The sequence below is a fragment of the Tamandua tetradactyla genome, chromosome 20, assembly GCF_023851605.1.
Source record: "Tamandua tetradactyla isolate mTamTet1 chromosome 20, mTamTet1.pri, whole genome shotgun sequence".
NCBI classification, from domain to species: domain Eukaryota; kingdom Metazoa; phylum Chordata; class Mammalia; order Pilosa; family Myrmecophagidae; genus Tamandua; species Tamandua tetradactyla.
The window spans coordinates 19,312,425-19,324,553 of NC_135346.1; the positions used below are offsets into that span (position 1 = coordinate 19,312,425).

The 12,129-nt window shown below is 47.4% G+C and overlaps 2 protein-coding genes across 8 annotated transcripts in view; both read right to left on the reverse strand.

The window, feature by feature from the left end:
• Positions 1-626, reverse strand: part of DNAJC18 (DnaJ heat shock protein family (Hsp40) member C18) — a 40,089-nt gene extending 39,463 nt beyond the window's left edge. For 3 of the 5 annotated variants that reach the window (XR_013166720.1, XM_077138627.1, XM_077138625.1), the window contains exon 1: positions 435-618. The gene's annotated coding sequence lies outside the window, so the exon portion shown is untranslated. Of the gene's footprint in view, positions 1-434 lie in introns of all 5 variants that reach the window. The other 2 variants (XR_013166721.1, XM_077138626.1) reach the window with 2 other exon arrangements.
• Positions 627-2,873: 2,247 nt separating this feature from the next.
• Positions 2,874-11,565, reverse strand: ECSCR (endothelial cell surface expressed chemotaxis and apoptosis regulator). 3 transcript variants are annotated; one of them, XM_077138628.1, is made up of 10 exons: positions 11,424-11,561; positions 8,170-8,214; positions 7,316-7,366; positions 6,000-6,137; positions 5,522-5,572; positions 4,745-4,858; positions 4,266-4,364; positions 4,022-4,058; positions 3,344-3,440; positions 2,874-3,204 (listed from the first exon to the last, which is right to left on the reverse strand). In XM_077138628.1, the coding sequence occupies exons 1-10, from the start codon at positions 11,482-11,484 to the stop codon at positions 3,196-3,198; spliced, it is 702 nt and encodes a 233-aa protein (XP_076994743.1). In that variant the 5' UTR covers positions 11,485-11,561; the 3' UTR covers positions 2,874-3,195. The 3 variants fall into 3 exon arrangements, with proteins under 3 accessions (XP_076994743.1, XP_076994745.1, XP_076994744.1); XM_077138630.1 differs by lacking the exon at positions 7,316-7,366 and having other exon boundaries at positions 11,424-11,565; XM_077138629.1 differs by lacking the exon at positions 5,522-5,572 and having other exon boundaries at positions 11,424-11,565.
• Positions 11,566-12,129: the final 564 nt, after the last annotated feature.

Consider the following 12,129-nt stretch of genomic DNA (forward strand, 5'->3'; position numbering starts at 1 on the left):
GCCCTCGCACAGGGAAGAAATGAGAGAAGGACCTTTTACAGAGCTCCGAGACCCCCACCACCCATTTCTACTTTAGGGCCATGCATTTGAAGGAAACAGTCTTGTAAATGGCCACCATCCTGTTGTCTAGACTTCAAGGAAGGGACGTGGTCTCAGGGAAGCTGCAGGAGCTAAGGAAGGCTGTACTCAGATTTCCTGTCAGAGGTGGAGTCTTGTATTTGCATAAATAATAGGATCCTTCAGCAGAGTATAATTCAGCCTTGAGTTCACTCTGGATATCCTTCCCAAAGGATAGACTCACATAGCAAAAGGACATCAGTATGACTAATGTGGTACTGAAATATCAGTGTCAGAGTAAAAATCCTTTGGTGTCAAAGATATTAATACCAGTTCTACCCCTCTCTCCACTCCCCCAACCCTCACCACATGAATACCTTATGACTAACAGCTCACATTTGCAGGACATTGTCAGAAGTCAGGGGGAAGTTGTGGCCTTAATATGGAGACCTCAATTAAGTTACCTAGAGTGAAACCCATGTGCTTGACCTGATTATCCAGTATAATAAGCAGCTCAACTAAGTACCCATGGCAGTCAGAATAACATTAACAATTCAAACAGAATCCAGTACTTGTAGATATTGTTATGTCACCTACAGAGTTCTATCCCAGTGGCAGATTTTTGTACTGGAATTGTGATGTGGTTTAAGTCAAATATACCTGAGTTTGTTTGTTTTTTTAATATTGTAATATTGCTATTGTAGGTTGGGTGCTCCAGGAAATAGACTCTGAGACCTTGTGATTTGTGTGCCAAAGGTTTATTGCTCCTGGGAATAGCTGTGAGGGGTAAGGGAAGCAGGATTGAGCAGAGGGAGAAATTGAAGGGGTTCAGGACTTTAGCTCTACCCACATCCCCCAACAAATTAGATACAGGCTTTCCTGGGGAGGGGTGTAATCTTAGGAGAGACAATTGCCTTCAACTGTGAGTCCTCGGCAGCCAACACTCCAAGTGGGTGGAGGAATGAGTGCCTTGCTCTTGAGATGGGATCTGGAGGGTGATGCCCACCTTGTTAGATTGACAACTTTTATTTCTTGAGCATTCCCACATTTATTATTCCACTTCACCTGCCCAGTATCCTCCTGTGAGGTAGTATGGGGCCAGACCTGGGCATTCTACCATTAATACATGGGGAAGTGGAAGACCAAAGGATGTCAAAGACTTGGCCTGTCACAAGAGACTTTTCTCTGGCACCCATCCAGGGTGTCTCTAATCAACAGATCTTGTTTTTTTTTTCTACATGTGGAGTTTATAGAACTGTGGAATAGAAAAACTATAAAAAGTAGTGGAGGCCAAGTATTTCAGGCTCCTCACTTTAAAAGTAAGAAAACAGGCTTGAAGAAGAGAGATGATTTAGCTAAAATCAAGCTACAATTTTATGGTGGAGGCCAGCCTTACGGTCAGGTTTCTGTCACCCAACAGCCATTTTTATTTACCTTCAATATGCTGGGCACAGTGCTACCACTTAGGAGCCACAAAGATGAGGAGGTTACAGGCCCTGCCCTAGAAGATTTTAGAATCCAGTAGGCTTCTTCAGACTCATTTTAGTAGTTGGATGAGAACGAGAGTGTTATGGATTGAACTGTGTTCCCTGAAAAGATATGTTCATGTCCTAACTTACAGTCTCGTGAGTTGGAATAGGATCATTAAAGAAGTCATTAGTTAAGATGAGGCCAAACTAGGTTGGTAGGCCCTAATCCAATATGGCTGGTATCCTTATAAGGAGAGGAAATTTGGATACAGACAGGCAAAGCAGCCATGTGTTGGAGGCGCAGATTGTTATGCCCCAAGCCAAAGAACTTCATGGATTGCCAGCAAGCCACTGCCAGAACCCTATAAACTTCAGAGAAATCATGCCCATGCCACCCCCTTGATATGGACTTCTAGCCCCCAGAACTATGAAACAATAAATTCCTGTCATTTTAAGCCACCCAGTTTGTGGTACTTTGTTACTGCAACACTAGGAAACTAAGATAGAGAGGGAGAGTGACGCATTTTATTCTATGTTTTCTCTCATCAGCGTGTGAAGTCCAAATCCAGAAGAAAATAACATTTTGTTGCTTGGGAATGAATAAACTCAGAGGGTAGCATCTGTGTTTCTATGTGTCTAAACTGCCGACTAGTAAATCCTTATAAATTTAAACAATCTATGCAGATATGCACAGAAAACTCTTCCATTGATTATCTTCAACCAAGATTCATTCCCAAACCAGTATCATGGCAGAGATGCTTATTACTAAGAAAACAGATACCTCCTTTCTTTAAATAACTTTATAGCATTCCTGCGGTTCTTTGTTCTATTTCTAGCATACAAACATAACAGCTGTATGGGGTAAAGTGGTGGGTTTTCTGTTTATGGAGTCACAGTCCTAACCTCACTCCAGATCTTCCCAGTTTCTTCCTATGGCTAAGACCAATGTGACACATGTCTCCCCTGGGGCAAGCAGAGGACAGCTGCCTCTCATATTATTCAGCTTTCACCTTTGGAGTTGCCTTGTCAGAATGCTTTGTGCCTCCCATGCTCTCTTTCTCCACTTTGAAAGTTCTTTACTGGTGATGGTTGGTTACTGATAACAGCACTTTTTCTCTCTCCTCTTTCAGGGTGGTTAGTCATTCATCTCAACCCTACTTAATAAACCAGGTGAACCAAGCAGACCTGACAGAAAGTTCTCGCCACTTCCCAGGTTTCTAAGTGAGTTCTCCATAGGGACAGAAACTTACATGCCTGCTTGGTCTAGGAAAGGAGGTGGCAAAGCTACTAGAACACTCAATAAAGGAAAGTGCGTGGAAACATAGACTTAAAAGAAATTAGACTGCAGGCCAGAAAATAATTTTAATGTAAAGTAGAAATGACCAATCCACCTTGCCCTTGTCCTTGCCCTTGCGTATAGACGCCTCTTTCCTGTGTCCGAGAGCTTGGGAGGAGCGCGCTGTGTTTCCCGAGCAGCTGTCCACAAGAGAGTCTCTTGTATCAGTAACTCTGCTCCCAGAACTGGAGGAATGCTAGTGTCCTTTAGATCTGGGAGTAGATGCGAAACAATAAAATAACTTATATGTGGTTCATTGCCCCCATCAGTCCCATCACTTCCTCCTCACAGTCACAAGGCAGCTGCATCAGTCGCAGGGCCCCAAGGTTGCCTTTAAAGAACCTGCAAAATAAACACATCATGAGGGAGGTGGGCTTCTTGGGAGTGGCAGGTAGGAAAAAGAGGAGAACCTGAGTGTTGGAAAGTATCTCCTCTCTGGCTCAGGAAAAAAGAAGGGAGGAAGAAAACAGGAGAAAGGCACCTTTTCTGCTGAGGGGCATCCTTTGCTGTTATTCATGTTGATATTCTTCATGGAGATGAGAGTGATGCTGTCTTTCTCTCCGTTGGCTGTGGAACAGCTGGGGATAGGGAAGGAGTTCGGGTTATAGAGAGGAGGAGAAGAAGGACAATGGGGAGTCAGGGAAATGGGGTTTGGTGTTGTCAAAACTTGGACCTTTCTTTCAAAAAATCTGTTTTGATGAGAATATAGCCTAAAAATCTGTACTTAACCTTTGGTTTTACTATTACTACCTGTGTAATTTTGACCATGTTACAACCTCTCTTTAGCCCCAATTTTTCATGTGTAAAATGAAAAAGAATAATAGCTGTGAGGATTTGAAATAATATTACACGATTGTGCTTGGTGCCTAAACCTAGAGGGAGTGTCTTCTTATTTAAGGAGTATATTAACCTGATTTCCTGTATTGTTCATGAGGGGGTTACAGAGGCTTAACTCTGTGGCTGAAGGTTCCAGTCTATTGCCAGTTCCTGTTTAGTTCCCTTTCAGTTTTGCCTATGTCCTGCCCACCCTAACCCTGGCCTTAGTAGAGGCGGTCAGGATTTTGTATGTGTAGAAAAGACAGCAAATGTTGGTTCATCCTAGGGTGAGGAGTGAGGGGTTAGATAAATGTGTCCTCCCTTATACCTTTGACAGTCCTACCTTTCAGATATCCCTGAGCTTCCTGGTTTCTGGGGATCTGTAAAAACCCAAAGACATAAATTAGGTGTCAGAAGCCAAGCCTGCCCCTCAAAGCCCACCCAGGTGATGGCTCTCAATTCTCAAGAGGTACATATGTACCAATCCTTTCTGCAACTCCAGGCTGGGTCTCAGCTATGGAACGTAGCTCTGGGTCCTTCATCAAAGAGGAGCAAAGGGGGGGACCCTGAAGGGTCAGGACATTTACCTTCAGACTCCTTGTTCTTCCGACATTTAAACCTTAGACTGACCACAAGGACAAGGATTATCACCACAACCACCAGGATGACAATGAAGCTGATAACACCTGAACAAGAAACAGATTGGGGTAAAGAAAGGGGGCAAAGGAAGCCACAGGAGTTCAAAATTCTCTTCCTAGATAAGCAGGCTCTGGAAGCCAAGTCAATTTCATTTCTGTGCTGAACAGGTGGGGTCTTGGCCTGCTGCCCCTATCCGGAGTGGGCTCCTCAGCCCTCCTCCATCCTCCCGTAGGAACATGGGGCCCAGCAGAGCCAGAGAAGAGCTGACCAGAGACCAGTGGAGGCTCCCCTCTACCAGGGCCTTTTCTATCAACCAAATTCTCCTAGAACGAATGGGTGAGAATTGAACTTGTGTTTTCAGACATAGCATCCAAGTGAATTCTGGGGCCAGGGTCCCCTCCCATGCCCCACCTTCTCCCTCTCTCACCAAATGCAGCCACAGTGAGCACCGTCTCTGACGTGGGGCTAGGCAGGACAGTAAAGTCTTCCCTTGACTTCAGGCTTATGGTGGTTGATTTGGGGATAACATTTTGAGATGTGTCTAAGATGAAATGGAGATGTATGCATCAGTGCAGGGAACAAACACAGACTATGAGAGATAGTTAGCTTCCCTAACCCCTTCTCCCAGGTAAGAGAATGCAGAGGGAACCACACCCTTCAAGAAAGATTCCCTCCCTGCCACCTCCACTCAGATCCAGTGAGGAAAAAGGTCAGAGCTATGGTGATGTGGGGTCATGTGAATGACATTGCTAGCTGCTCATGTTGCTGGTTCCAGAGGGCTCCAGGAGGTTCAGGCTCCTTCACTCGTTACACTCTTTTTATCACCCCATAAGGCCCAGAGGGAGGGAATTTATGCCAGATCAGGAAAGGGAGAGCCATCTGTGTTTTGCTGCAGGTTGAAGTGGGAGGAAAGTAGGGCACAGGTCGTTTATCCTCAGGAATTGAACTAACTAGTCAGTCTCCCAGTTAAGAGGCACAACTTTTTGGCCCTTTTGAAAGTGGTATGGCCACTCCCTCATCCCTTCTCATCCCCTCTGTACTTTATACCTGATTGCTGTTCCATTTCCTTCTCTCATCACGCCCCCCACTCCCAAATAAGTCAGGGGGTATTAAAAAAAGAACAGAGCCAAGGGATAGGATGAAAGAAAGGAGGGAGAAGCGATCCCCCCTGATCCCCTTCACTGTGTGCACAGACAGAACATACCTCCGCTTGGGCTCCTGCTGCTACTGCCACTGCTGCCTGGAGCACCTGTGCCTACCCCGGGAAACAGGGTGGCTAAGATGGAGAGTGTCTCCTCCCTGCTCTGTCCCCACTGCCACCACTGAACCCTTCTCCTAGACTGCTGGGGAGGGGTAGTCTGCCCTGAGAGGGAGGTAGCCCTTTCCCAACTTTATTTGCCTCTCTTCCCCATCATGTGTCCTACCTCTCTCTCTTCCCCTCTACTCCTTTCTCAGTCCTGAGTTGAGGCTCCTTTTACCTTCATCATGACAAGACCTAAGTTCCTGCCTCTACCCACTCACCAAACTTTTTCCACTCTCCCCCAAACCAGGGTGTCACTGATGTGGATCCTGGCCACGAGACCCTCTGGTTCTTGGGCAGGACCACATTGAGGGGAAGGAACCCACCCAGACATAAGCCAGTGTCCTTCACACCTACCCCTGCCCGGGCCCCGGGTACTCACTGAGTCCTGATGTGTGCTTCTGTGGCTGGGACTGAGTCAGGTCCAGGGGGAACAGTGAGTGACCATCCTCTGTGCTTGAACTTGGTGTAGCGGGTTTACTCACTACCACGGGGACCTGTGAGGCTTTCTTTGGAGTTGCTGGGGACAAGGAAGATGCTGTGGGCCTGCTTAGAGCCTCAGCCATTACATGCACGGGCTCTTTAGTCCAAAATCTTCCTTTTCTTTACTGCTTTCAATTCCAGGAGAAGGGTCCCTTCTCTCTTTTACCTCTGGGTCTTTACCTGAGCAGCTTCTTCTGTCTGGAATGTGCCCTACCACTGATAGCTGGAAATACACTTGCCCTAGCTGAGCTTAGCAATGAACTCTTTGTTCTTAGTTCCCAGAACGTTAACTAGACCTTCTCAGTTCTACTTACAGAAATAAGATAACAGAATAGCATCAAGAACATTCTGTGGCCCAGTGAATCAGAGACTTCCACTTCAAAAGACAAAAGTTTGACATTCCTGAGGATCAGCTAAGAAAAACATCACAAAGACCTTGCAGGTAAGAACTTGCATGTCAATATCTAAATCTAATCATCAACGCTGAAAAAAGATATGCTTGAGACAATACAAGATGAAACATTTGCCGTGCCTTCCTGATGAAGATCCAGGATCATGGCTAATCTGACAAGAATGAATCATGTGGCCATTATTTAGTTTTTGACCCCTACTCTCTTCCCTTTACCTATAAAAACCCTAACACATCCCCACTTGAATGGTTTTGGGACTATTCCTCCAGTTCCTTGCAAAGTGCACTTGCAATAAATCACCTTCACACTGAGAGACATGTTTCTCCTTTGTAGCACTGGGTCAGGCAGGCCCTTCTATGGAAAGTGCTTTGCTTTGTGGTACCACCCCCTCTACCTCCACCCCCACCCTGCACCCCAATCTTTTCCTGCTAATGTCCATCACAACTTTCTCACCCTGCTTTGTAACTGACAATGTGGGCTTCTGTGTACTTATCTGTTCCCCACTAGTCTGTATTTTCCTTTAGACCAGAAACAGTATCTGCTTCCTTCCTGGGCCCTGCATGGAGGGGATTTGTCATTCTGAAGGGCAGGGTTCTTGGGCTCAGAAGGCTTGTGCTGTAAGGCTCTGAGGAAGGGACAAAGGCCGATGGGAAGCTGGAGATGAAGCAGGCATGATGACACCATGCTCCCTCACCCATCCTGGAACCCTTGGGCTCCAAGCAGGGCTGAGCGGGGGCCGCGGGCAGTGGAGGGGATAGTGTGTATGTACGTCTGGGGATTGGCAGCATGCCAGCCATTCACTCACCTAAGTTGGGAGAAGTTGGCTCTGTGGTCAGATTTAGATGGCTGAAGGCTCCTGAAACAGATCGTGTGAGGCTGCCAATTGCTCTGTCTCCCTCTCTCCTTCCTTAAGTCTTGTGTTTTTTAGGCTTTCTCTTTTCCCCACCCCACTCCCAGCCATCCATGTCTCTCTTTTTACAAGGCATCTGAGCCAGGACTAGGCTGAGAAAAATAACCCTAGAAGAACTCAGCTTTGGATATCCTGAGAGCTCTGACTCCAGCCCCCATTACCTAGCTGTAAAATCAGTCTAGATATCACTTTTTTAGTTAAGGTGTAATGGAGAGGCTGGAGGGAACTGTCTGAAAATGTAGAGCTGTGTTCCAGTAGCCATGTTTCTTGAAGATGATTATATAATGATATAGCTTTCGCAGTGTGACTGTGTGATTGTGAAAACCTTGTGTCTGATGCTCCTTTTATCTACCTTATGGACAGATGAGTACAACATATGGATAATAAATAAATAAATAATAGGGGGAACAAATGTTCAAATAAATTCAGTAGATTGAAATGCTAGTGATCAATAGGGGTAAGGGGTATGGTATGTATGAATTTTTTTCTGTTTTCTTTTTCTGAATTGATGCAAATGTTCTAAGAAATTATCATGATGATGAATATACAACTATGTGATGATATTGTGAGTTATTGACGATATATCAAGAATGTCACGATCATATGGTAAGAATGTTTGTATTTGTATATGTTTAATAAACAAATTAATTAATTAATTAATTAATTAAAAAAGCAGGCTAGAGCTCTTTTCACCCTGTGGAAGGTTCCAGGCCCAAATGCCAGAGTAGGCCCTGTGGGTTTGGTCTTACCCTGAGGGCTAGAGGTCCAGGCTGTCGTGGGCTGGGAGTTGTGGCCTGTAAGAGAAAGCAAAATACGTGGACTAGCTTGGTAAGTCCCCCACCCAGGACAGAGCCCAAAGGGAAGCCAGGCCTTTTGGCTTTGTAGGCCTCTCCTGCTGGAGGGCAGACACACTTGGTAGAGGGCTGAAGGATGCAGGCTCTGACTCAGTAGTACCATCACCACCTCATGGTTCAGAGTCCCAAAGTCCTTTCCTGTCTCTTTAATCCTACATGAGTCTTACATCTGCCTGACACAAAGTCAGGGGAGGGTTATTTTAAACAAGTGGCTTGTGTCATGTCCAAGGACAAAAAGCCAATGACCTGCATGCCTAAACAAGCACGGGAACTCCAGGTACTGAGGCTAACACTCGCCATTCTACGGTAAAGCCATTCATTTTCCTCTGTGAAGACTGTCATCCTGGCTACATCCCAAGAGAAGGGGATGGGGAAATGTGGCAAATAAAGATAGGGTTAGGGATTAGGGTTTGTATGGCCTATCTCTCTGCCTTCCCCCAGCCGGATGTAGGGGCCGGCACAGGAAGTAAAGCTCTGAGGTATATACAGGAGGCAGGTTGCTTTAGATCAAGCAACCAAGTTATTCGCACAGGAAATTTACTCTCACAGGCAGGAGCAACTTCCAAAATGGTTATTGCCAAACCCGGAGAGGAGTCAGTTTCCAGGAGTCCCTAGTCAGAAGCCCCCATTAGATTTTTGCACGTACAGTGTATATCCACGAGCCTCTTGGCAGATGTGTGTGTGCCCATCCATGTGTCCCGTTATGTGTGTGGGACCTGAAAGGTCAGGTTGTGTTTGCTCATTTTCCACAATGAAATCATTCGAGAAACCTGTGAACAATGTGAAAGGAAAACAACGTGGGGAAGTGGAGCCGCCCAGCTGGGTTCCCCGGCCTGGCCCTCCTGCCCCCTGGGCCTCTCATCATCAGGGAAGCACTAAGGCCAGGCCAGGGTGGACAGAGGCGGCTGGGTGCCAGGGGCCTGCCCCTGCCTGTGGCAGCCTGCTGGTCTGTTTATTTTCCTTAAGCCACTGCCTTCCTCCATAGGGCTATCACTTTGATAGTGTGGAATTAATTATTTCAAAGCCCAAGCCGCCCAAACTCTGGGCCATGTTTTCTAGGTCACCCTCTCTGTTAACCTCATTCCCTTGTTGGGTGGGGGTAGGGGGGCAGGGGCTAAAGAGGCTACTTAAAACTTAAAACTGGGGCAGGGATAGGTAGTGTAAATGGAAGGACCCTGAGAGAATGCTTTCAATCCAAGGCACATCCTAAAAACATCCATTATCAGTTATTGACCAAGCACCTCTATTGTAATACATAAAGTAGTAACTTTGTTTTTAGTGAGGGGGTACAGTGTACTACCTTCCCAAATTAATCTAGAGAGAAAACTAGTGTCTTGAAAGGGGTTCCAAAGTCACAGGCATCAGGCCCCAGTTGTCCAGTTGTCTCCCTCTCCCTCCCCTCCCCGACTGTCCCCCTCCCCTTGGCAATTTTTTTTCTTTTTTTTTTTTTTTGCCACCAATAGAGATCCCTCTTCGAGTAGATTAGGGACTTAGGAAGCATCAGCATCTGAGGCCAGAGGAGGGGCTTCTGACCACTAGGCCTGCAGGCACCCAAAGAACGCTGGCCCCTGAGATCTCTCTGCTCTACCTGGTTGGTTCCCTCCCAGCCTCTCTCCCTCCTCCTCTCTTCCCTGCCATTTTCCTCAGCAAACGGTATAGCAGTTAAAACCATGCATTTGGGGGTCTCACAGGTTGGAGTTCAAATCTAATCTTTGTCACTTGACTGGGTGAACTGGCCCTCAGTTTTCTCTAAAATTCAAGTAATGTTAGTTGCTACCTCACAGGTTGTTGTGAGGATGAGAGAATGCATATAAAGCACTTAACGTAGTCCTTGCAGGGAGCTCACGCTCAACAAATACTGGACATTTTTTCCCCATTCTCTTAAATCCTCCAGGTCGCAAACCTGCCCTGACTCTGTATTCTCAGTTACACCCCTTTGTTGGCCCAAATATCCTCAAAAAGACGCCTCAGTCCACCAAAATGGAGACAGTAAGTGTTCTGAGCTTTAGGGATGAGAGGTTAGGAAACAAGGGGTGATAGTAGTTTAGGGGGACTTTTTTTTACAGGGCTTTTGGTAACTTCGGCACTTGCCTGGGCCAGGACGGCAGGTAGGGAACCCGAGGGAAGCCTAGATCGATGAAAATGAGTCTCATCACTTAATCTCCAACTCAACCACCTCTGTACAGTTTCTACAGCTGTCTAGTACCCTAGCCCCAGAGCCAATCTGAGACTCTTTCCTCCAGGGGAGCGATCAGAGTTTTACCCCCATGCCTGGCCTTTCCAGGAGGCAGAGTGTTCTCTCACCACCATCAAGAAAGGACCAACCGGATAGATTTCCCATCACACCTCACCATCCAACACTCTTGCTCTCTATTTCTGCTGCTTCTAGCACAGCCTTATAAATCTTCCCTGGAGGACTTGTGGGGTTGCAGTGGGGGTGGGAAAGGGAAGTTGCTGCCCTGTGAGTCACAATCTCCTGGCCTTTTTTTGTGGTTCCCAGCAATCGCTCCCTGAGAGAGCACCCTATGAGCTGTTTTAGGAGTCATGGGCTGGCAAAACCCTATCTGGAAGGAGTTTCTTTGTAGTCACCCCCAGAGGCCGTCTCATCTGGTGAGGATGTTGGGTACATCCTCCCCCTTCTCGGCAAATAGTTCTTCCCTTCTAACTGGAGTCCCTCTTGCTGTGATTTGAGCTTAAAGTCAACTTTTGGGATTTCCACGTTGTTATTCTTCGTATGAAAGAAGAAAACAACATGACTGTAGCTCCTAAGGTGCAGTCGATCTCGTTCTTGGACAGTCGACAGAAGGGCTGCTGTCAGCCTTGCACCCAATACAGAGGGAGAAGTCTGATGGGGCAGCCCCAGGGCATGCACAGGATAGAAAGAGCTTTCCTTTGCCCACATTTCAGGAGGCCAGCCTTGATGGGGAAATTTTTCCACTGAAGGGCTTAGTCGTATCTTTATTTTACCACTGCCCCGTAGGGACCACCCTCCTAATCTAACTCATGCCCTCATGAAAAGACTCTGAAATTTCCCTTGGGGAAAGCGTTGGATGGAGACCTTGTAATGTGTGTCCTGAAGGAGGACGAGCTCCCAGGACTGCCAGCTTCAGGAGAGGAACTGCTGAAGGCAGGTAAAAGGTGCCTCTTACCTTGGAGGAGGAAGAAACCCAGGATCGCCCAACACAGCTGCGTTGCTCCTGCGGTCCCCATGTCAGCCGGGTATGTGGCGGGCAGGCGGCCGCTCCGTGAAGGCTCTGTCCATAGTGGAAAAGAGAGAGGGAGTGCTGGGGTGGGGTAGGGGGGTGGGGGTTGGCTCTCCAGGAGCTTCCTGTCAAAGAATAGAAGGAAACAGATTGGGACCGGCTCCAGGGGCTCAGCCCGGCAGCCCAGATGAGGATGTGAAGCTAAAGCAGCAGTGATTGGGCCCAGGACCCTGTAGGGCTCAGGCCAGGGCTACTGTGGTCTCCCCCAGGAACTGCGCAGTGACCGGTGCCTGCAATCTGGCCCCTTTCCCATCTCCTCCCCTCCGAGGAGTCGTCAGATCCCTCTGCACATCACCTGGAGGCTTTACTGGAGTCTGACCTGTTTCAGGCCAGCTCCTTCTCCCCCAGTGGAAGAGCCCTGAAGATCAGCCCAGCAGCCTTCTGAGCTCTGTAGACTAAATTCTCCACATTCCTTTCCCTCCTCAGGGCTCCCAATGCAGATGGGACACCCACGTCTTTCAGGGAGGCCTTACAGACATTGTTATTCTTAATAGAAAAGCAAGATGACCACATTCCAAGCATCCCTCCCTCTGGGAAGCTCCCTGACTGAGGGGTTAGGTGTTCCCCGCGCTTGGCAATGCCCTGCCCTTAG

What these genes read in the sequence shown, in the direction of transcription:
- ECSCR (XM_077138628.1), bottom strand. Translation starts at nt 11,484, where the DNA reads ATGGGGACCGCAGGAGCAACGCAGCTGTGTTGGGCGATCCTGGGTTTC. An exon ending in CAGCAGGAGCCCAAGCGGAG is followed by an intron (nt 4,859 to 5,521) that starts GTATGTTCTGTC and finishes ATTTCATCTTAG; the next exon opens with ACACATCTCAAAATGTTATC. An exon ending in AGCTCAGGGATATCTGAAAG is followed by an intron (nt 3,441 to 4,021) that starts GTAGGACTGTCA and finishes CCCTATCCCCAG; the next exon opens with CTGTTCCACAGCCAACGGAG.